Source organism: Athene noctua, chromosome 2 (genome assembly GCF_965140245.1).
Source record: "Athene noctua chromosome 2, bAthNoc1.hap1.1, whole genome shotgun sequence".
In the NCBI taxonomy this organism is placed as follows: Eukaryota; Metazoa; Chordata; class Aves; order Strigiformes; family Strigidae; genus Athene; species Athene noctua.
This window is the reverse complement of record NC_134038.1, coordinates 56412248-56438347: the sequence shown is the minus strand read 5'-3', so window position 1 is coordinate 56438347 and position 26100 is coordinate 56412248. Positions and strand designations below refer to the sequence as shown.

The window sequence follows — 26100 nt, the reverse complement described above, 5'->3', positions numbered from 1 at the left end:
CAGGTTTCCTGAACTTTTTATGATTTCCAATGAATAATCAAATACATTCAAGCACTCTTACATAAATATGTCTTTTTCAAATGCAGTAATTTTTAATTTTTGGTACAAGAGATTGGTATCCCAATCTACCTATATACAAACAGCACAGAATTACAAAAAGAAAGTTTATCTAAGTCAAATGTCTTAATTTTTATTAAATTCAAAAACTGCAGGAAAAAAATCACAAGTTTCTAAGTACAAATAAAAACAAATCAGCTAAAATAAAATGGTTGTCAAGTTAAAACTCATTTTCCATAATTTTCCCTTCCTTGCTATTGCCCACAGTACCATCAGAAATCCTACAAGTGCTTTAGAAATTGATTTTGTCTTTACCAATGATAGTAAACCGTAAGTTTACTACGTAAAAAAGCAAACCGTTTAGGCACAAGGTGGCAGAAGACATAAGCACAAATATCAACCATGCTTCCTTAATCTGTCAGTTGAAATTCAGGTGTGCTAAAGACCTGCATGGTATTGTATTCAGAATGTCAGAGCTTACTCAGTGAAATAAGGGCTGTTCCTTTTTTTTTTTTTTTTTTTTTAAAATGTTAACAGTTTGTGGTGACTTTTTTCATTCCAGAAAACAGAGACAAGCTGTTGAAGTCAGTGGCATACCTTACTGGCCGTCACCAGTGTTCTGGCTAGAAGAGTAGCAAAAGTGACAAAATGGGTTTCAGCACCAGAGAATGGGAAGTAGAGAAGCTGTATTGTGAAAAAGACTGGTTCATACTTGTGTTGCCAGTATAATTAATAGTTTGGCGACCACCTGCTAAGATAGCATGACAAGCAGTCACATGCTACTTGAAGATATCAGCTGGGCTAGGTCATCAGCTGCTCTCTCAACAGAGCAGTGATCATGGTGAACAACTAACGCCTGCTGCTCTAACTACACCTAAAAGAACTGTCAAACTGAAAATTACATCATAGGAAGATTAAAACAAGTAGTGTTCCATATTCCAGATTCTACCTTTTACCCATCATTTGATACTTGCCATTCTAATAACAGGTGCAGTTCCACTGTCATTCATAAATACAAAATTTTATTTGCACTTCATTAGTTTAGAAAGACCACAATGTTTTTCAATACCACAACATTCAGGACACGCCAAGTTATTCAAATATGTAACTACTGATTTACCACAGCTAAACTAAACAGTGCATTTTAATAAAAGATATACCAAAGATATAATTCACAAATTCATTATCAGACAAAAACCTAACACAGTATTTGCTTGATGGGAGTAATTTCCACCATTAGGAAAGAAAATAATTTTACCTTAGGTTCCCTTCCCCCCAACCCTACAGATGTCCAGACAAATACACATATATATATTCCTTAACATAGGAAAATGTATATCTTAATTTTTCTTTTTTTTTTTTTTAAAGAATTTGTCTAGGACAGCAGCGTTGCTTTTCAAACTTTTTTTTAGAGCTTGAATATATCTCCATACTTTTATTGAAACTTAAATGATTCTTGCAACCAAGTTTATGCTTACGCAGAAAATTATATATGCTATTTCAGAGTGCAATCTTAGATCTGCACCAGATGTGATGTCTTGGTACACAAAGAAAGGGTGCAGCATTAAACAAAATAAATAAAAGACTGCCAAAAATTAAACTTAGCTTTTCAATAAATCCAGTCAGCAGAGGATGCTACAGCCAAAAATGTTTTCACTACATTTAAAGGAAACATAATGCTGATTATGGAAGCTTTGTACATAAAGTCCTCTGTTTTTAAAAAATTTGTCTTTAAAATAGTTAGCAAAGCACCATATACTTATCTTCATACCAGAAGAGCTTCTGCCTGCCTGTTTATAATAACAAAGAACTATTACAACATTTATGCCAAGAATAGGTATAGATTTAATTTCTCCTCCTCCTCCTCGACTGGAAGGGTGGTAAACCCCCACCAACTGTACAGTATTTATAACACTGGGGCAATGAATGAAACATCATTGTGAGGGAGAGGGGTAATAATTAAATGTTATAGCTGAATCCTACACAGGATTGCATATTTGCATATTTACAAGTTAGTGTGTAGCTCTGACTCGAATAACAAAGTGCAACAAGAAACTGCCAAATGATTGTAGTGCAGAGTAGTACAGATAATTTTTTTTACCCTCCCGCTCCTATTTTTCACTCTGTTTGGAGTAACAAGTCAACAGCAACGGACATGTGGCCTTGGAGGAGGCAGTTCTGGTGGGATTTCTGGCTCTGGTTGCAGGGACAGGATACTGTTGGACAACTCATTTCTTATAACATCCAGTGGCATCTTAAAGAAAAGAAAAATCACCTGTAAACAGTCATCTGCACAGAAGTCAGCACAAAGAGCTTTGTTTCAAGAGTTCACTGTCAGCCAAAGCTTCAATTTAAGGATCTCTGGTTCTTATTAGTGAATTACATTCCAGTAAGTTGTGTTAATTTCCTTCAGAAAAAAGTTACAAGACATAGTAGAAATAAAGCCACTTCTTAAACCAATTACAACAAATCACAACAGAACTGCCCGCAAATGAAAGCGGGCAAATGTACAGTCAGCTGCTGATATACAGTGAAGTTACAGGAAAGACAAAGTGTAGCAAAATGAGATATTTACCAAACAACACTATTTATTCAACATCACTATTTATTAACTGAAGTGTTCAGTAGCGTCTGTGAACTACATCATGCCCACTACATATTAACCAAAAATTTCACCTGACTGTGCACTCGCCCTCTAAGTCATCTCAACAAGTACCTGCAGTCATTATTTAAACATTGACCATTTATGTGGTCAGAGGAACTACAACCTGAATATTTTACCTTTTTCAGAATGTCATCAACAAGTTTTAGAAATATTTCATCCACATTAAAATTATCCTTGGCACTTGCTTCACAGAACCGCATCCCAGTTATTTGCTGTGCAAACTGATGAAGAGAAAATAAAATAACTAAATGAAGATATGCACAAACAGCAAACAGCCAGCAAATATACACTCCTTATAAAACCTTTAAACCAGCCCCCCCCAACTTTCCCTAAATCTGTGACTGAAATCTCATCCAATTAGTAAGCCTGAATGTCCAAGGTACAACAAATATTGCCACATGTAGCTAATTTTCACTTAGAAGTGGTTTACTGGAAAAGCATGCTGCATCTTTCCAGACTTAAATTTGACAAATTTATGTATTCAGTTGATGTGGATTGCTAAATAGAACTTTTCTCAAGAGTTAATCTCAACCTTATCATTAAAATGCAGAAAAGGGAAGTACGGGTGCAAGAATCAGCCTTGGCACTCTAACAGAAAATGCTTTGCTTCCAAGCACATGATGGATAGCTGAAGGATAATGTTTGTGTATGTCTATAATGATACTGTCCTGATCAAGATGGTGCTGTGAGTGTCATGCTAAAACATGTTCTCTTGTCAGGTTCCTTACCACTTTTGGAGTTGGAAGAGAACAAAAGAAACATGAAAACAAAAGTGAGTCTAGTAATCAAGCAGGGCTGTTGCCTGTCCTAAAATACTACTGAAAAGCAAATGTCTGGAAGAAGGCTCACAAAGATGTCCTGAGTAAAGAGATCTCCATTTATGATTCAAGTCTTCATTATATCCTCTTTCAGAGCCCAAAAAGGAGTATCCCCTTCACTACAGTGCAGCGTAAGTCAACTTGTAGTTTACTCTTTCTTTACATCAAAGACATACTGCTCCAGCAGGAACACATATAACTGCATATTCCATAAAAATAATTACCATATAGATTTTGACAGAACACCACCACTCTCAATATGCTCCTTAGGTTTAGCAGTACGAACAAGAGTAGCCACAGACCGTCAGCAGCAACGCCACAGCAGTTTTGCTTCTAACAGTAACTGAGAATTTGGTTAGATCTGGTCTTACCTTTTCTCCCTGCTGTCGAGTAATCTCTCGATCAACTTCACAGTCCAGTTTATTTCCAACTAATAGAAGCTCCGCATCTTCTGAAGCATACTGCAATTAAAACATTTTTAAATAACTTAACCTAGAAACATAAGATTTTGTAACACAAACACAGTATGAAAAAAGGGCAAATCCCCTACTAAATAACAAGCCACACCGACAGAGTTTATACCTAAACATTCTTCTCAAACACTGTTTCAAAAATCTCAACCTCAATTTTTAAATTCCATTTTTAAAACAGGACTTGAGAACTAGCTGTTCTAGTATATCTAAGGATGCACACAAGGACCTTATTTGACAGACAGGAAATAAAGCCTTTTTTTCCCCACCAGTGCACAGATAAATAATGTTAGAGATTTCCACTGACGCTTTTAACTGGGACAATTCTAGTTCAAGGAAGTATGAATGGACAACTATTTTGCAACAAAAACATATTAATGTTAAATCCTGGCTACAATAAATCAGGGAAAATTAGTTGGCATTAGTTTAATAATCCTATATCAAAGCTGGTTAAAAGTCTTAAAGAGTACCTTTGAGGGAAAAAAAAAATTGCTTCTTAAAAAAACCAAAAATGTAAAAAGAAAAAATGTAAGGCCTACCTTATCAATCATTTTCATCCATTTTGGTAAATCGTCAAATGTTTCCTTCTTGGTGATATCATACACCAAAATAATTCCCTTGGCACTTCTGTAATAAGCTGAGGTAATGCTGTTGAATCTCTCCTGACCTGCTGTGTCCCTAAGAAGCAGCAGTAAACATTGGCACAAATATTTCACCAATTTGCAAAGTACAGAATAACTTTGGTTACATTTTAATACAAACACCCCCATGCTCATTGGACACTCTATATTGACCATTTCCTTCTATATGTGTGAATTTCAGGCCAAAGAAATGGAGCAGTACTTTCAATCAAAAAGTTTTTGTATCAGGACTACTTATTCCATACTAACTTCACCAAAAAAGGCCACCAAACAGTTCTACATGTGTCTAAGAATGAAGCTGTCCAATGAAAATGTACCAGCAGATGAAGCTCATTTTGTGTTGTTGGGGTTTGGTGGTTTTCTGGTGGTTTTTTATTTAATAGCCCTGAAAAAAATAAAGAAATGGATATATGCTTATCAAACATAGCCAGACACCCAACTATAAACTGAGCAATGCACTGATCATTATGATTTGAGCTTTCAGAACCTTTTTGGATCAACCACAGCAATTCAGCCATGGTTCTAATACTACTGCAGAAGTTACTGGCAGAAGTGAAAGAAAAGAGTGGGCAACCACTGTGCGGTACAGCTTTTGAAAGTGGATGCCTGGCTTTCACGCTTACATCTACTATTCTGAGGTGTTTAAATAACATTTCCACTCTCACCTTCAGCATTGCAGGTTATTTCAGACAGGGTGCATTTACACTGGAGACTATTTTCCAAGAATGACACCATGTAATCCATACTAGCTACGGTTTATATTCCCAAGGAGATGAGACACAAGAGTTATTTTTTCTTGAACCACGAAAAGTTGTGAACTGCTTTTAATTATACCATCAAGCCTGCTTATGGAAGATTTTTGGCAGTTATACTAAAAAAAAATAGCTGGTGCATACCCTAAGTCTTAAAATGTGACTGTTATCACAACTGGAAAGTTATGCACTCCAAAATGATCAAGCATTTGCTGCTTGAGTTCAGCCTCCAGTCAATGGATAATTTTGAAATTGCTAGAGCAAGTCAAAAGATGGACCAAAATTTACAGTGGATGGGGGAAAATGTTTGCATGTGTCTTGGGACTCAAAAGTTCAAAAGAAACTCTCTTCAAACAGTCACATTTTAGACAAAAGGAGGAAGAGGATGAATTTGGGAATGAGATTAACAATGGAGACCCAAAACACTTGTTACCAAAAAAAAAAAAAAGGTCATGTTCACAAAATGTCACATCAATTGTCCTGAAGAATAAACTACCGCAAATCTATCCTGCTCTTCACAAAATCTTTCAGAATTTCAACTAAGCAGTTTTAAAAGTGAAGTACTTAACTTTCTCCTGAAATTGCCACAAGTGTACTTGAGAGCAACAAATCTTTGCTAGTGATTTCACAAAGTAAAGCAGTGTCTACTAGAAAAAGATTTAAAACCTCTGCTTCACAGCCTGTGGAAAAATATTGCCTAATATTTCACTGCAAGCCAATGGCAAAGCAATATGGGACAGAAGAGAACATATTCCTATCGTATCCATTTTTATTTTATTTTTATTTAAATCCCATTCTTAGAACTTCAGAATTACATTCATACAAACCTGTGGGATCCTACAGAAGGTGAAAAGAGGTAACCTGTTTCAGTAAGGTCAAGATCTAGTAATATTTCAGACCAGTTTTAGATGGCTAATTGGTTGTTTTCTAATCACTAATGAGGCATTTTTACTAAAGCAATATAAATTCTGTCAGCTAAAATTACATCATATATAACTATTAATTCTACTTTCTCTTCCATTACTTCTTTGCTTTATTGTTTGAAAGGTCCTTCAGATGTTCACTCCATGAAAAATTTTTAAAAATCTATATGAACCGTTAATTTTCCACATATGGATAACATTGCTTTAGTGGTTATGAACAGATTTCTCAGAATTATGACCTTGTAGAGTAGCCCCTGCAATCTGTTGCTAATTCAACCTACTGATCAAGTGTATTAAGGATAGGATCCCTTTAGGCCCAGCATTCTGAGCAGACATAACTAGATGGCAGGTGGAAGGGCATATCTGATGTGGAAGAATGCATTAATTCTAGCTTTGGCCAGAAAAAGTTGCCTTTTTTTTTTTTTTTTTCCCCCTTGCTGGCCAGTCTTCTCCCTCTTCTCTGTGCCCCTACCAGAACACAGAAATAAAGGGGCTATTCCAGAGTCCCGTGGCTGTGCCTTCAGATCAGTGCTAAGGACCTTCAGCAACTCTACCACAGAAGAGCTACCAGATCACTCAGTTCACACATTAGAAAAACAGAGGGGAAATAGACACACCCATGTTCAACTACCCTCCCTAAAGACAGTCATCAACACACTGGATAAGCCTAGGGGTAGGCAATGGAGCCAACTACACAACATTACACTCTGCCACTCCAGCTATCTTCAACTCCACAATTCCTGGAGCCTGATGAGTGCTGTATCTCCAAATCTACCTGGTACTATCGGCCTCTCCTCACCCCACAACACCCTCAAGCTCTTTAAAAGTACAGTATTCTCAGGCTGCTGCACCCTCAGGTCCTGCACCTCGTTCACACAAATACCACACAACTTGTAGTCTGGCTTGCTGGCTACTTGGGACACAACACATGCCTTGGCCAGTTTAAAACACCCATGGACAGCCTAGCTGCCCACTACATATGTTAAATGGCCAGATAGCCGCTGTCACCTGCCAGTCGTGCTAATTACAGTAGATTATGTCTGACTTTCTTTGCCTTGCTTTAAGTCACTGATTTCCCCACACTTCATACAACCAATGCCTCTACTGCTGCAGCAAGTTTAAACCAGTCAACAGGTTTCTTATTGTAAGCATGATACTCCTTTGAGAAGTGGAAGAAAATAACCTGAATTTGTGGTCTCTAACATTACATTAACTTTGCACTAGCCTTCAAACAGTAAGGTGAAAATTGGAAAACTATTTCTGCAATTAGCAAGTTTAGAATGCAACTCCAAGCTACCTAAATAAGCTGCAGTCTGAGAAGACTATCAAGCTGGTCTTTCACATGAAAAAATCTCACCTTCTACCATGTGCTATCTTATCTTTTATGAAAATGGGCAGTAAATTCTTGCAATATTGAGGAAAAAAAGACAACCCCCAATGCAGAGCTAATATTTAAAAGCATATCCAAACTTAAAATGCCTTCCTTTCATGTGCAGTCCTGAAGCAATTAAGTTTGTTATACTATTTTCATCGATGTATTATGCTCCTGCAGCTGGAGTATTTTTGTAAGGATAGCTATTGAAGCACTAGTGGAAAGCTGGAAGAAGAGATGAGCATTATTTAACTGGGTTAACAGTACGCAACTTCATGAATTTTCTAAGTGATACTAAGTGCTGCTAGTTATTTGCTCTCATCAGAATCAACAGAATAGAGTCAGTTCAATTTAATTCAAACTCCAGAAGTCCAAATAATAAATTACTATAACTTGATCAGTGATTTGGCATCATTGAAAATAATACAACAGATTACTCTTTTTTTATTGCTAAAAGCAGTTTTCTTTTACCATTTTTTTTAATCTAACGGAAAAACACTGATATTTCTAAATTGTAATCAGAAACATACAGCGTATGACTCCTTGATCATCTATAATCTGTAATAATAAAATCCCACTGCTTGACTGTTTTTCTGCTTCCAAAACAGAAACTAGACATCACTCCAAAAATACAAACAAACATTACATGAAACAAAGGCAAATAAAAAAACCCACACAAAGCCCATTTTCCAGTGTTGACTTGTCATATTCTCACTATTTCAGACCACATAAAATACAATACAAATACAGTTGTTCTTAATTAAAATAGGTTTGGATAATTTTTATTTTACATAAATGTTCTCTATCAAACAGTTGCTTGAAACATGGACAGACTCAAAACTGTCTTTGGCTCTTTTAAGAGCTTTTTTAAGTTAAATTAATTTTTTGAGTGATGGTGCAAAGTGGCAATAGAAAGGAAAATACTTTTAAACACAGATAAACATTTAACACTAACATTTTCACATGGTCTGTGCTTTTATGGAACCTACAAGCAATATTTAAAAAAAAATGTTTTAAAGTCATTTTAGAGGTTAATTCTACTTGTCAAGCTGGGCTTTTTCCTCCCATAAAACATAAATATGTTTAAAATCTTTTATTATATGAAATAATTTATTTCAGAGGTACTGAAGAGAAGGAACTACATTCTGTTATATTCCAGGACAGGTGATCTTTTCCTCAGACTACTCCTCAACTCAGAGATTCTCCAAGACAACAACTGTCCATTATAAAGCACTGAGCTGGCACAATGTGAACTTTTTATGAGAATGCACCAATTTAAACAATCTTCAGCAGCAAATTGAGACTGTTTTCTTGCCAGGTCACTTGGCATTAAACCTGTAGGTATACCAGAAAGTCCCTTTGGCTCCCCAACAGGAAACTGGGCACAGTGGCAGGGCACCACAGCTTCCAGCAACCAGGTGTTTTCAGAGGGGAAAGGCAGAAGTGACAGCTGCTTGTGTCAGCTGAGTGCCCAGATGACTCAGGTAAGAAAGCACAGTCAGACACCTACTGTCCTGCTGAGCCACTCCTGGCACACCTATGCTTCAAAGCATGAAAGTGGGGTTCCTATTATTTGGCCTAGTTTTCATGCTTTGAAAAAGCACTGATTGACAGATGCTTGGATTCACTTGGACACTTACGTTATCCAGTAGTTCTGGTTACTTTACCCAACGGCCTGAGCTGCACGTATGCATTCCTTCTCACAGAACATATGAGCTTGTTTCAGCCAAGAGCTGCAATGCAGAAGCAGATTTACTGTATCTACTACTTCTGGCAGCCCAAGGGGCACTACTACTTTTCCAGGTGGCACAGAAAAGTTGGACACTACTCTGTGTCCTCAGTGCTGCTCTACCATTTCATAATCTAAGGAGCAGGAGGTTGTTTCCTGTCCGGGAAATAGAGGAAGAGGTACTGTGAGGTAGCAGGGACCAGATAGGAAGAGGTAATCTAGAGGCAAGAGTAGACACCTCTGTAATCCTTAGTCCACAGCATCCCATTGTGAAAGGAATATGGGAGGACAAGGCCAATTTGTATGCTACTCTACTAACAGCAGCAGGTGTGGAAGATGCTTTCAAAAGGATGTCTTGCACACCTAATTGCCTGATATATTCAAGACAGTATTGCTGGGTTTTGATAAATTCAAGTGGTAGAGCTCTGTGGAGAACACTCTGCTGACAGAATGGTCAGTGGAAACACAGGTCAAGTGATCATAAAAATACCAAAGTTAAACTTTTTTTTTAAACTGTTCTTGTGTGATTTTTGAAGTACAATCATCAAGCAACTAAAAAAATAATCAAACTTTGATGCTTTGAAACATAAACTTAGTAATTTTAAGAAAACAGAAAAGTATAAACTTTAATAATTAGCTGTTCACCAAATAGAACATTTTTTGGTAGTAAAAAGTACTGTTATCACTGTAGGTAAGACTACCAGGAAGTATGAAGTAACCTTAATTTTGACTCTCTGTAGGTACAGAAGGAGCTGACTCAGGATCAGTCATGCAACTTAAGTCTGTATTTCTAAACTTCCAAGTGTTTGACTTGGTAAATTGCTTTCCTCTTTTAATCTAACAATGGAATGCACAATAAGGAGCTGAGGGAACTGGGTTGATTAGCCTGGAGAAAAGGAGGCTCAGGGGAGACTTTACTGCTCTCTACAACCACCTGAAAGGAGGTTGTGGCAAGGTGGGTGTTGGTCTCTTTTCTCAAGTAGCAATTGATATGATGAGAGAAATGGCCTCAAGTTGCGCTAGGGGAGGTTTAGACTGTGTATGAGGAAAAAATTTCTTCACTGAAAGGGTTATCGAGCATTGGAACAGGCTGCCCAGGGAAGTGGTAGAGTCACCATCCTTGGAGGTATTTAAGAAGGCATGGATGCTTAGAGACATGGTTTAGTGGTGGACTTGGCAGTGTTAGGTTAATGGTTGGACTCAGTGATCTTAAAGGTCTTTTCCAACCTAAATGGTTCTGTGATTCTGTGAAATAAGAGTTTATTAATAGGCCCAACAACATACACAGCATAATTCAGGATAAATCAGCAAAAGGAGTGCTTACCTAATTGCTTTTCAAAAAAATTAGAAGTATGCTAAGAAAGTTTTAAGGATAAAAATGGCATTTTAACCGCCACTGTTGGAGAGAAAGTGACACTTTGGAAAAGGCTGTTGTGTTAATGGATTTTATCATATTATTTTAAAATATTATCTCTACATTTTGTTTTCTCCACCATTTTAGCAGGGCTTCACATAGGAGTAATGGTCACATTTTAGCAATCTATCAGTTTTTAGTTTTAAAAGTTTCCTATATTCTGCTAGCATATTCTCAATATGTGGAAAATAATGGTTTAAACAACTCTTTTCCAACAAAACATCTCTCCTATGAAGTATTTATTCAACGTGAAGAAATTGTTTGATAAGCTTAGCACATTTCATAGCAAAAATCTGTATCAGGCATACAAGTAGCATCTCCATATCAGAATTTTGTTACCTCTGTCAGCTCCAGCAGACCCTGGCTAACAACTGCTGGCTCAACTGCCAGCCTTGTGGTCATAGGTTTCCAAACAGGGACAGATGACGGATGAAGACATGCCACTAACATTCAAGTGTTAGGTGACCGATGATACCAAAGATGAAGCAGCAGTTAACTCAGAGGGAAGCAAGACAGACACATGGTGTGACAAACAGAGTTGATGGTGACCTGCCAAGAGGAGTTAGTAAGCTGAATCCACTGCATCCATGTAGTTAAGAATGAGAAACCACCAGAATATCCCAAAAGTGTAACAATGAGTATATTTAGAGCTATTTTCTCCATTATGGATTGTTAGCAGCTTTAACAGTTTAACTACAATGCCAATTATGCATCACGCACTGTTAATAAACCAAAGCTAAGCTTCTACATAGTAGTATATAAGATTAATGTATATAACACGGCTGGTTTATTCTCTCATTACAATGTTTACATATTGTACCACTCTGCAAAACAAAGGAGCTCTTCAGCTCAATAATTTCTAAACAATAATATTTGCATTAATCATTGACATGGAGAAACATTATCAAGAAACATGTAACCTACTACAGAAAGAAAAAACTTAGCTCAGACTTTTGAGCTTTCTGTAGTAGGACACTGGTACCAGTTAAGGTAGTGAGTCTTATTTGTATGGGATCAGTTTATTTCTCAGTGCTGTTTAGAGTGGATAAAATTTACTTAGTCTTGAATGCATTTCACTTCAAAGTTATTTAATATAGCATCAAATAAACAGCACTGCCTATACCAAGTTTTAGAAAAACAGTTTAGAAAATACTTCACAGTTGTTTTATAATTGCTGTTACATTGAAAGTCAGTTTTAAACAGTCCAGAAAATAAAAAATCAAAATATGCTTTCTCTAGTGTCTATTTAACACAGTCACCTTTTGTTATTTCTAGAACTCCTATTTCTTCTGTAGGTGATATAATTCTTCTAGGAAAAGGGACTTGAGACCTCCGTGATACAGTAACATTTCAGTAATTACATTCATGTCCTATTTCTAACTTTCTCTCTCCTTCTCCTCCTTTACCATCACAAAATCTAAGAGCTATTTGGTTTAGCTTAAGTCTTGTGGGAATGGAGGAGCGGAGGAATAGGGTAAGAGCTAAACCAGCTTATAACAGTTAATAGTATTAGACAAGCATATTAATTCATGCTAGAACATAAAAATTAAAACATACTGCTGGTTGCACGTTTGTGTTACTTACCAGATTTGTAATCTAATTTTCTTTCCTCTTAGCTCTACTGTTTTGATTTTAAAATCAACACCTATAAATAAAATACAGTAAACAGAAAAGGAGGAATAAGAAGCAAAAGTAATGAGGGTGTAATTATTATTGATTTTTTTTTTTTTAAATATATCAACTTGTAACAGTCTGAACAAGCAGAAGGGTTTGAATCACTATGGGTCACCTAAGGAACATCACGGGCATTTGACAACCGCTATGTAGCCTGTGAGCTATCCAATTTGGCAGCATCACAACATAAACCTTCCACTTCGTGCAACACTTCCAGCAGCAGGTAAACCCAACGTAACAATAGAACAACAGGCACAGTATGTTTGTTTCTCCCCTATTCACCTTGACTGTCAAGGACAAGCCTGCTCTACTTCCAGCTGGCACAGATGTCCTAGAGGCATGGAGCAAAACCAATGCCTCCAGATCAGTTTTGCCCTTTGTGAAGTGGGAACAATACACATCTCATTTCCAGGCTTGATGCTTAGCATCAGTAAAACATTTCAGTATAAGTGCTGGAATTGTGGTTGGTTTATGAATAAGTTTGTCAGCACTGTCATTTTTAATTCCTGCAAATATATATTTGCAAACTGTTTAGCTTCAGAGAAAGTATTTGACTTCTGAAATTTCTTTTATACCTGTGCAGTACTTTTATCCATCATCTCAAAACTCCAGCCTCAGTTTGAATGCATGTTAAATATCAAAGATAAAACCATGAAGACCTTGATATACAGAAAGACTTCAATTAAAAAAAAAAAATTAATGCTGGCAATTAACATGTAAGACATATTATGGTCAAACAATATCTAAACACAAAAGATTACCACCTTGACTAAAAGAATATTTCAGTGTATAAATGTCCTAGAATATCACAGCATTTGTAGACTGTCAACCTGCTCATTTTAGTATACATTTGCTTCAGTTCTTCCTTCTGAACACCATCCCTCCTAACAGTACTAAATTAAAAAAACAGGAAAGAAAAAGACAAGAGAACATGGTTCAGACTGGTACACTTAAATTCACACAGAAGTGTAGAAGTATCGTGTGTTGGAAGCACGTTCACTATTTCACATACAATTGTATTCCAAGGATAGGGATGAAAATGAAGAGGATAAAAAGATTTTTATTTTCTCTAACAAAAACTATACATTTTCCTAATGTCTACCCTTGCTAAAAGCTGAGTGTCCCTGCTGATATTGTTGAGAGTCAAGACTGGATTGTAACTTTGACAGAAAGGACCGAACTTAGTCCTTATGCAAAGCTTTTCAAAACTCCTGAAAATTTAGGTAGAGACAAAAAAAGAGTGCATTTTACATCCTGAAGGCCAGTTATATGTTGTTGACTTGGCATTTATTTCAAAGTGCTTTTAAGGACCACTGTGTCTGTGAAGTTGTTTGTATGAGACAATAAAATGGACTAAGTTTAAAAAACTAGATACACTTGACTAACTGAAATGTTAAGGATACACTCAATCTATTTTTAGTTTGTAAAGCAGGTTGCCACTGTTAATCTAGACTAAATAAATGGAAGGATCACTGATCTTCATTTTTCTAAATAAAACCCCCTTGCAACAGCTTGCAGTTGCACATTACATAGTGATAAAAGTATTGGCTATCACCACAACATTTGTCCTCCTTCTCCATGTCCTTAAAAGTGTCTAGCACGCTTATTCACTAATTGTCGGAGAGCTATTCAGGACATATGATGCTTATACTTCACTTACAAAATGTATCCCATTCAATCCCCAGTAGGGCAATACAGGAGCTGAAGCATTGAACTGATGTGTACTCTACAATCTACAATTTTAATGGCAATTTTCAAGTATTCATATGCAAATTGAGGAAAAAATATTAGAATAAAATTTCAGAGCATTTATTAATCCTAACTTTAAGAAATATTTTTCTACACTTAAGAAAAACCATCTGTGTTAGTGTAAAAGCAGAAGAGAGCGAAATGATCCAGCTATGCTCTACTATCCAAAATGTGGGAAATAAGAATTCTTGTAATTACTGAGAATTTTTTTTTTTTTAAGGAAACATACATCTGTTTCTACTGTTAAAAACCTTTTCTCTATATAAATGCATTTAAGCTATAAAATGCGGTTGTCTTAATTAACTGAAATTGCTTCAAACTTCTCCCTTCCTCAAGTAAGTCTGAATATAATTGCCCACGTCTCAACTCTAATTCCCAATCCTTCCATTATATCATACACAACACACTACATGACTTGTCATTCATCTGAGAACTCAAGTTAAAAAAAGCCAAAAACTTGATTTTCTGTGCCACAGAAACATAAATAGGAAAAAAAATCTATGAAGCTCATACAAGTGGGCATACTTATCTTAGGCTAACAATTGTACTTGTAGAGGAACTCGATCTGAGCATGGAGAGAATACAGCTCTGCTGCGTAAAGAAAAAGTCCTACTGTCAAACAAAAAATGAAGTCTAAACCAGCTCTGATCCAAAACTGTGTATTAAAAACCATCACAGGTATTTCATATAAGTTTCACCAACTCCATCAATAAAACATTTTTATTTTTACAGAAGTACGCTTCTGTACAGAATTCACTTCTGTCTTACATAAACCAAGGAACAAAATGGTTTTGTCATATTTTTTAAAAGGAAAAGTAAAAAATGAACTATGGAGAGAAAATTCAACTGTTCTAAAGTAAATTTTCAACTCAGGACTTCTGGGACTAGTAGGCACAACATATGAATGAAATGGAAAAAAGCCTACGTATTAAAGAGATAATTTCAAAATAAATGTCGACAGCATTCTTATTTGAAAGGCAGATCTTTCTATTAATCAGCTTAAAATCATATCATGAAACATTTCCCCATTGTTAAATTTGGCAATGAACAATGTAAACCAGTAACAGTTTTGGAAAAGCAGATTCTTCCAGAGAATCGTTTGACTCATTTAACACCTAAGGCAGACAGTTTGCCAGAACTAAGCAAAGGTTGCTCAACTGCTTTTTATAATTAGTAATGCTCTGCAAGCATCAACACAATACCAAAAACTTCATGTCTGCCAATAAAGAAGGAAAAATCTGGCAACTTTCCTTCTGCACATGAAGAAACAAATTCCTAAGCCTGTCAGGTTTCATTACCACATTTCACCATAGACCTGCCAAAGGTAGTGCTTTGAGTTTACATACAGATTACTAATTTAATTAAAGCACTACCACAATAATTTGTTTTCCACTTCAATTTCAAATATCATCTTGAGTTAAGAAAAAGTTCAAAGAAACAAATCATTTAGCTTGATTAACATCAATGAAAACACCTAAATGAAAAGTTTTGCTGTCCATACAATTACTCCAGCTAATAACAACAAGAGGAAAACTGTTAATATACTCTGAAAGTCAATCAAGAAACTCATACTTTCCATCACTACAGATAACAAATACTTATTAGACACATGACATCCACAGACAACTGCACCTTTACATTCAGGTATGCTGAGCCAGTCTTAAATGTTCTTTGTATTTGCAACTGTAGAACAGAAGATTTGGACCAACTGCTGAAAACTCCCATTCTTCAGCAAAATAACTTCAAACAGTTCTTTCAAGCATCTCTATTCAGTATGGGACAGAGAAGGTATTAAGTCTGCTCTTAGAAAACAGTGGGTTTTTTCCAAGAAGTGCTTTGCAATACTACAGTGTTGATGCCAGCAATATTTGATAAATTCTTTAAAATCCTTACTTTAACAAACACTTCATTTACAGTTGCTCTAAGATAAGTGTTTCTCAGTCTTGTTAAAGCTAATTCTAACACCTGTTAAGTACAGGGAAATTGTCAGAATTTCTTCCAAGTTTCACAATGTTTGTAATGATACTGGTAGTCCTTGCACAGTCACTGCTCCCTTAAGCCAGATCCCAACACACAACTAAGTTTAGTAAACTTGTGAATTTGCTCTGTGTTCAACCCCGCCAGAGGCTGCTCCAGTCTTGAAGCTATATAGCTGCACGAACAGTGGTGTTCTTGAACACGTGCACTGACAGACAGGACTTACCAGCCCTGGCATGACACTGCTAACACAGCTACACCAACATGTTCGCCACCATGACCTAAAAGGATGTCAACAACAACTAACACAAACCACTTAAGCACCTTGTGTCCTTAATTATGCAAATAAAACCAAGGGCACAGTTTTATATATACTTCACGAGGAATCAATAATTACTGTTGACAGCCACATTAAATCTGAACAACGTGTCTTATAAAAAGAAAGGATTTTAAAAAGGTGTCTTTAGCTGCTACAACACCTGAAAACTATTGCTGGTTTGCATGCTACCTACTTAGCATTTTAAATGTCTGCTAGCTAACTTATTGTCAACTAATAACCAAACGTACACATGCCATGGCATCAACAAGTGTATGTGCTTGTGATCACACTGAAGCATGCCCTTTGCCAGGTCACAGTGATGTGAGGAGAACCAAAAAGGCTTATCAGTCTCCCCTCCCACTAAAATGTCAGCCTCCTCTCCATACATCAGGATTCCATGGACCACAGGCAATCAATGCATTCAGTTTTCCTAAAATTACACTCACACCATGAGTAAACACAGACCATCATCTCTCATTTTATGAATTAAAAGGTGTGCATTTTGGATATCAGGTTTTGACCCCCATTTTTCCCTGAAAGGCTTTTTTCATGAATCTGAACACAAATCACATACACATATAAGAACTAATGAAAAAGGCACCAAAAAATACAGATCTCAGTTTCTGGTTTAGGTTTCTGATTTGTATCTATCAAGCTTTTCAATGTACACTGATTCAGCTTGCCCTACCACTTAAAACTGCGAATGAGCTGCTGCTCTTTCCCCACGGGCTAAGATGTATGTCAAGTAAGGCATTAAGGATGTGGTGTGTGTAAGGTAACATTATTGGTTAAGGAAAAATTTTATACAAAGCACATTGTTTTTGTTAATAGCACATGAACTTTAGACTAAAAATAAGCTTCATGCGAACGAGAACATCTATTGCAATATGCACTCAACTGAAACTAAACTATGCTTTTTCCAGGAAAAACAAAGAACTAGTAGGATAGAACTGTTTTTTAAAAGTCTATTAAACACACAGCAAGGCAAACTCTCTGTACTCCTCTCAAAAATAAACAGCCTTAAAAGAAAGGGGACACTCAAAATAGAAGTTCACTAATGAAGTTCTAGATAAGGACAAGTTGGTGAGGATGACGTATCTTGTCACTGAACCAAACCTAAGACTGAAATCCAATAAAAATGAAGCCTAGCCCAGAACAGTCTAATATATAACTTCTCACCCCAAACAGGAAAAGTTACCTACTACAGCACAAACTGAAACACACACAACTGGGTCTTGTCTCTCTCTTTAAAGCTGAAAGAATTTGTTTAGAAATAAAACAAATAGTGAAGAAACTTCTTACTACACATTTTGCATTTATGTTTTCAATATTTTTTTTTGCCTAAGTGGCAGAAAAAAGAAGTGGTATCTATTTTGCTTAATGCACACAGAGTGACCTCTCGAAGACTTCCTGGTAATGAAGTTAAAGGAGGAATTGGGAAAACAGATGCAAATAGAGCACAAAAAACCCCCTCCAACTAAAATCAATTCTAATAGATTAAATCTTCAGAGGCCTATTAATGATTTGCATCAAAGCAATTCAATCAGTGAAAAATTATCAGACCACGTTTAAAGAAACACAATTAGTTTAAAAATGCAAGGGTTATATACTAATTAACCGTTAGAACAGACATATTCAAAGACTACCAACAGTTTATTTGATTTGGGTATCTGACAGCATTATACAAATTTTCTTACTTCTGCTACAACTGATGACTGAGGTCACATGCTTCTTGAGGTAAGAACCATCTCTGCTAGTCCTGGTCTGTAAGTAAATACAATACTTAGACCTATCCAGAAACTACTGAAGTCAATGAAAAGATGCTCAATAACTTTGATACCGATTTCTACCATCTTGCTCAGAGGGGGGAGCAAACATCAAAAGGGCAGAGAAGGGAAGGTTAGAAAAACTGTTGTAAGAAAACAAAAATCAAATCCAAAACACTGTATCTTATTTTAATTGAAGCTGTAGGACATGCAGTTAATTTTAAAACATACTAAAGTGGAAATACCTCTGTCATAAATGCATGTTATAAATCTAAAGATTTTAAAGAGAGATTTGGAAGCAGTGTTAGTCAGATATAAGCCAGTTTGGAGATTACTTCAGAGGCAGGTAAAATACTCTGTCCATAAAACTTCAGCGTGTAATTCTAGAATGATTAACATGCAGACATTTGAGACTGCTTGCCTAAAATAAAAAGTGTACCCGTATCTCAACTGGCAACTGTGCTACACACCAGAATTAAACAGATACACGACCAGCAAAAAAAATATTTGGTAATATACATGCAGTGACTAAATTCTGAAGATGTAATTATAATGAGTTCTTAGGGAACTGTCGGTAAGTTTTGGATGTCCAATATATAGCTTCTAAACAACTCTGATGCTTCATACTTCCAAACTCAATGAGCTTGGAAGCAGTTATAATTTCTTTACGTTCTTGTGGACACTAAAATTATAAAACCTTTCACAAAATATAGGCTTTTGACACAATTTACTGTACTAAGTTCAAAGCATGCACCAAAATTTTCATAAACAGAATTGAGGTGGAAGGGGAGCTTGGAAGGAAGAAGATTCTCTGTGCCTTCTTGAACAAGACTTATTTTCAAAACTTCTGACCACAGAACAGGAAAACATAGTGAGCTACAGGTCTACAGCTATCTGATCTGAAAGGAAAATTAAATGTGAAGTTGAACTTCATTAATGAGGAGCACTATCCAGATTTTTAAAAGGCAGAATCTATTTCAAAATGAGACTGAACTTAGCATTTTGGTTTGGGTATCAAGTTTCCCACTCCTTGGGATATCTGAAGAAATCAGTTATAGAAGTGTTGTTATATGCTGTTAAATAGCTGCAATCTAAACAACTGGGAACATTAATCCTCCTTCTTGTTTAAGGACAGCCTATTGAAGACAGTTTACAAACACTTCAGGACTTTTGTGATGAAAAGAGACTCTAAAAAAGTTTGTCTCTCCCATTTTATGGTTTAGCTAAAGCACAACGCAAGTGCACGCGCTGTTTTCATTAAACGAACATTTAAGCTCACAACTTCAAGAAAGAAATAAGAAAAACTTAACTGAGAATCATGTAGCCCTACTTTCTTTTTTTTTCCTCTGCTACTGACGCGCTCAGCTGTTCACAGCAGGGACTGAGTTTGACAGCTGCATTCCACTCTCCTTACAAACTAAACTCCACATCTGACCCCATTCAAGTGGCCTCTTCATTTTGTCTGTTGTTTTACTTGTGTATTCTCATACATGTACTGACTAGGGACTACAAGGTACTCTGACAGTTCTGTAGTGTTGATATAACCCAGCACCTGAATATTTGTATCAACTGAAGTTAATATATAGGTTTACAAATTAAAAAAACAAAGTCAGTTTCAAATTTGCTCTTCTTCCCAACCTCTTCTTAATTAAAAATCCCCTACGTCTCCAAAAACCTATTCCTGAACCCTGATAACTGGTATCATCTACCTACTACATTTTCCTATTTTAGAATATAATTTTGATACCTTATGAGGATCCAAACAATCCTGCATAGAGAACAATTGCCAACTACACCAAATGCTGTAAAATATGCTTGAGTCAAACAATGACTTGCCAGGTGCTTCCAGTTGCTGTCATCTTTAGTATCAATTACAAGTGACACAACACTGCTCCTAAAGGTAAAAGGCAGCTTCCAGGGAACATAGGTTTCTGTTACAAGTTGCATTTCCTGAACTTATGGTTACAGAACTGAAGACAAAGCAGATTCATACGTGCTCCTTTATTATCTTAAGGTTTTGTGTTAAGACAAAATTGTTTCCCATGGGTTTTCCAGACTTCTGCTCCCCTCTATTTGTAGTTTGTCAAGTAATCGCAGCACACCATTAATGAGATATTTGTAAGTTTTGTTTACACTATTCTGCAGTAGCCAAAAAAACAATATATAAGAACAGGTATATATTAACACCCTGGACATGCAAAGATAAGAGTAAATTCTCACAGAAATATTTATCACTGACCAGAATGGGTTTTATTTTTTTGGACAACAAAAATTTCTCAGCCTGAGCACAGAGCTGACTTTGTGTATACAGCAAGGACATCTTACTGCTACTTTGTCATGATGTGGTAGAGGCACATACTTCTATAGTTTCTCCCTTCTCCAACTAAGTTTTCAGTGCCATCTTATGGAGGAGGAAAAAAAAAAAACTTTGAAGAAAAATTAATTACACTTGTCAGAAAGAGCCTACAGGCACATACAAGTGTAGCAAAAAAAAAAAAATGTTCTTCTAGTTGACGCAGGACATTTTTCTGAAAATTTTAGGTAGATTGTTGTTAATTTCAGATTACATCAAATTACTAAACCTGTTTTTAAAACATAATTTCTATTATGATGTACTGAAAAAATATTTTTCAAGTGGTTGGTAAGCCACATACCATGTTTATAGTGCTTGTAAGAATAAAATACTGACTAGGTAACTAAAAAAACTGAGGAGCGACTTAAAGGATAGTTCTGAAAAATGACCAACTGATACTTTTAAAATTAATAGGCTGACACTTTTAAGTGAATATAATTATATGACAAGCTTATGAAGATAAAGAGAATGAAGAAACCGTTTGTGACAGAAAACCCAAACATATTTATACATATATATATAATTGTATATATCTATGTATCATATAGATGTGTATATATATTAGAACTAGAAGCTGCCATACTTAAGATTGCTCTGATAAAAAATAAACATAAACAGTAATGATGGTGAAAGCTTTATTTGATGGACGTTAGGCATTTTGCATGCACGTGGGTATTTTAAAAAGAATTGATAAGGAAAAGACTGCTACTGAGCTCTAAATCTAACGAGTTCCCAATTTACATGCCATTTCACACTAACATCAAGGTAAGGTGAAACAAGGTCAAAGAGCATTTTTGTGAAGTCGAATGAGTGTCAGATCACAATGCATTTGTTTGCCACCAATCTGGATCCTACAGGCTATACAACTGCTCCAAAGCAGAACACAGGTCACAACATTCCCATCCCGATCCACAACAAACCTTCCCATTACAAAGTTAACTGAGTAGCTCTACCTATGATTTTGCTTGTAAATCAGGACCGAAGGAAGCTTTAGTGTTTACTATAAGCAGTACTGAATGGCTGCTAAAAGGAGCCAGCAATGCCCAAGGCACTCAAACTGCTCTGATATTATCAAGGGCAAGGCCTCTTTCCTGGAATGCTTTCAGACCTTGTGGACAAGAGCTGAAGAATAAGACTAGGCCTCAGAAATTTTACATGCTAAGCCAGCAAGTAAAAGAAAATCGAGGAGCTCAACTTAATTTGAGGGAGCAGGAGAGGCAGCTGCTTGAGAGGTGAGTCAGTGCAAGAGCCTCAAGTTTGGGTGAGCAGGAACCTCAGGTTCAGAGATTAAAACCTGGAGAGAAGCACAATGCCTGAAGCAAAATGAGATGGACCAGAAATACTGCTGAGTACAGGAATTGTGTACATCTGTCATAGAAGAACAGCAGAGAGACTGGGAATGAGCTACGATTTGGTGGATGAAGGTAGGACAGATAACCGTGAGACAGCAGTAGAGTTTGACGGATGCTGGGAAGAGAACAAAGGCTTTTGACTATTAAAAAAGACTCTAATGAAAAAGAGGGTGAGATAGCACCATCTAAAAAAATTAATATATGAATTATAACATCACCACTATGGAGAGCTGAATTGAGATGTATTTCTTTTGGGATAAGAACTACTTGGGGTGGGATAAGGAGAGGAAGAAGAAGCAAAGGCAAGCACTCTTCCTTCGCCATCCACCTCTGAATCTTCTCACAAATGTGGCAATGAGTATTTATCCACTATCTTTAGAAAGATGATCCTTTTTCATGCTGAATTTGGCATACTTGTTTTTAGTTGTCATGAGCCTGAAAAACCTTCAAGCTATAGTTTTGGATTCTGCTCCTGTGCAGGCACATGGGGGTCAGGTAACAAATCATAAACAGAGATCAAATTTTATTTTCAAAGAAAGATTGTCTATTTATGTTTGTTGATAAAACTAATATGATGCCAATATTACCCACACACAAGCATTATTCCATTATAGAAAAGAAGTTAACTACTCTGGATTTAACACTGGCATGAAGAGAATAATTTTACATCATTTCAGATACAGAGGAACATTTCTAAAACCAATTTATTTGCCCAAACAATAAGTTATAATCTAATAGTAAGAACAAACATTCAGACCTAGCACATAAAATTGGAAACAGCAACATCTATTTCACATCTGACAACCATATGCAAAAATCAGTAAATATTTGAGCATACTGAGTATCCTCAGTACTATGTAAATAGCAGATTAAGTAGACACAATATTCTATGCAACTAATTTAATGCCCAAAATAAATACATCAAAAGAATTTTAGATCAACAGCACATCATGTGCCGTTACGAATAACGTGTTGAAATCTGCCAAGCTATTTTTGAACACTTTCAAAGAACTTCAGTATTTGAGATGAGACTGAAGACATGTTAATGTGTTTTTATGATAGAATTTACTTCACCAATCTGGCAATGTAGTCATCTTAAATTAGCATTAGAATACTGTATCTTTCTTAATTGAATCCACAGGTCCCCTTTTCAGCAGAAACACTCCGCTTTTCCATGACACAGCATTATTATCCTAAACAGCACTTAGGGACAGGAGACAGCCAAAGTTTTTGAATATCTGCAATTCTTCCACTGTCAGAGAAGACCTCCAAGCAGCCTGTACGCTTTGATACAAAAGGTTAAGGGGTTAAATGCTGTTCTGCTTGGCCTATACTTCCTCAGGTTTAGTATAAAACCATAAAAGTAAGGTTGAGGCCATTAATATCAAGGTGAAGGAGTAAATATGTATTCTAGCATTCCGTTTAAAATACGGCTTTGCTAACATAAGGTAGATACAGCAAGTTTTAGTCATTTGTTTGCTTACATAGCCTTTTCAAATTTAATCTCAAGGTATATTCAGTTTACATAACTCCTGTGAAACTGGATCAGTCACAGGGTTTTCAACTATGTTTCAAAGCACATTGTCCACTTGTAATTCTTGAAAACCGCTGCAGTAAGTGGTGACAAATAAAGCAGCTTTATGATTTCAACTGTGTATCAAAGTCTGATCCTCAGGTCATGTTGGAGTGTGGGTTATTTTCAATCTACATGAAGTGTAAATAGCAGAGGTTACTTTTTCTTACTCTATAGTGAAAAAAAGCAGGGTGCAAGCTGACTGTGAACAGCTCTTTCATTTAGCAGTCAAAGGATCTGGGGGAATCTCAACAGCTCTCAAGTTTAGTCAGAGGACCTTGAAAGAATGCCATTACTGTCAAGTCTTTCTACATGTATTTTGGCACAAGTTGATTTCCCTATGCTGCTTTATGTTGGCACACTTTGTGCATCAAACATTACGTAATCTTCTGTCTAGCAGCATAGCACCATTTATTTCCTGTTTCTTTTCTAAAATAGGAAGCTTCCCTGCTTCAATCACTGTCTCAGTTATCTAGCAAATCAGGTTTGCTTACAAGGCACCAGCCTGGACGTCTGGACTGGGGTCTAGAGTACTTCCTCTCACTTCTCAAGATTCGCATGAGGAAACTAACCCTAGTTACAGAGAGCAGCCCAGCCTTGAAGGAACCCTTAAATGTAGGTCAACCCAAAAAAGATACACAGAAGTTCAAAACAATATATAGAATTTATAAATAAAACAATCCACTACTAGTCCTACTTCCTCAGCTGTACCATATATTTAATGAAACCTGTCAGTCTACAGAAGCCATCAGCATTTCTTCGTTACAACATGTCACTTGAGGATTAATGCCTCTGATATGCTACCGCTGTCTTTCTCACTTCTACGAGGTTGTGTTACCAACTTCAAAACAAAAACATACCAACACTAACAGTGCTAATCTGCACTACCAGACTGGGATGTTTAGAGAACCTAGGAAAGAATGAAACAACTGATAAGACACACATTAAAACTAAAGAGTAACTATTATTTTGTCAGAGGAAGATAGTTTTGGATTGTAATAATTTGGCTTCTAAAAGGCAATAAAATCACTTTCCATCAGATGCTATGTTTCCTCACATTTCAAGATACAACATATTTTCCAATGACACAGACCTAACAACCGCCTTGCTGCAGGAGTTCAAGGGTAGGTCTCTAATAACAATGCAGACTAACTAGCTTGTTTTCCTCCCTTTACACATTTCTGTATTAAAAGACAGCAGGCACTAAATTACCTTTAAGACTTGTACAGATGACTAAACCATGAACCAGAACTAGGAGGTCACTCTCCAGTTAGTCGTGAGGAGCAAAACACACAGCATGCTCAAGAAGTACTACTCTTCAAGAAACAAAACATTAGCTTTCTCAGATCTAACACAATGGGGGGTTTCTTGATGAAGGTGTAACAGCAATCCGGAGTTAATTAGACTATGGTCTGGAGAAGTATTTGAAGTCCCATCGACTATGCTGAATACACACTGTGCAACTTTTAATCTTGTGAAATACTTCTGTTTCCCTACTTGCAACACCTAAGACTCTGAGTGCAATAACCCGTTTTACCAACCACCCCTCATTTTTGTTACCCTGTGTTTTTTGTTGGTCGTTAGTAAGGCTGAAACAGGATACCCAACACCTTCTCGAAACTTGCAAAGATGGTTAGGACCTCCACGAGAGCCGGGAAGTCTGGCACCAAAGGCTCCCTCGCCACAAACCCCGTGGGCTTCCCGCTGTGAAGTGGCCCACGGTCGAGGAACGCACCCGAGGCGACGCCAGCGGGCTCTGGCAGGCGGGAAGGGGACGGGGACCACCACGCACCCGGACGGGGACGAAGGCTCGGAGGCGCCTGAGGGGAAGGCCTCGGGCCGGCACGTTGGGAGGGGGCCCGCGCCTGGCGAACGGCGGGAGGCGGGCCAGGGAAGGCGGCCGCCACGCCGAGCCCCGCATTTCCAGGGCCGGGCGCCGCGGCAGGGTCCGGGGCGAGGTCCCCCCCCTCCCCCGGGACGGGGCGCGGCCCGGCGGTCTCCCTTACCCACGGTGGACTTGCAGGCCTCGCAGAAGGTGTCGTCGGTGAAGCGCTCCATGAGGCTGGTCTTGCCCACCCCCCGCGACCCGATGATGATCACCTGCAGCTTGAAGTCGGCCGGGCGCGGCGGCTGCTTCCTGCGGCGGGACTGCCCCCCGGAGAGCGCCGGCGACCCCCCCGCCGAGCCCGCCCCGAGGTCCAGCCCGCCGCCCCCCACCCTGCGCTGCGGCAGCCCCGAGCCCGGCTCCATCAGCGACGCATGCGGCGCCGCGCTGGCGCCGCGCTCCCTCCCCGCCCCCGCCGCGCCCCGCGCTCCCGCCCTCCCCGCCACCGGCGCCGACGACTGCGAGGCAGGGGGAGGAGGGAGCAGCGAGGACGAGACACGGCCGCCGCCCGGCCCTGCGCCCGGCCCGGCCCGAGGGGAACGGGAACGGAACAGCAACAGGAACGGGAACTGCGACGCCGCCGCCGCCGGGAGCGGCGCGCCCAACCCGCG

General features: G+C 37.7%; 1 protein-coding gene across 1 annotated transcript; it reads right to left on the bottom strand.

Annotated features, from left to right (window-relative positions):
- RAB12 (RAB12, member RAS oncogene family) lies at window positions 1-26100 on the bottom strand. Its single transcript, XM_074899194.1, has 6 exons — window positions 25611-26100; window positions 12426-12486; window positions 4550-4688; window positions 3912-4001; window positions 2839-2943; window positions 1-2311 (listed from the first exon to the last, which is right to left on the bottom strand). Exons 1-6 carry the CDS (start codon window positions 25852-25854, stop codon window positions 2198-2200), a joined length of 753 nt encoding a protein of 250 aa, XP_074755295.1. The 5' UTR covers window positions 25855-26100; the 3' UTR covers window positions 1-2197.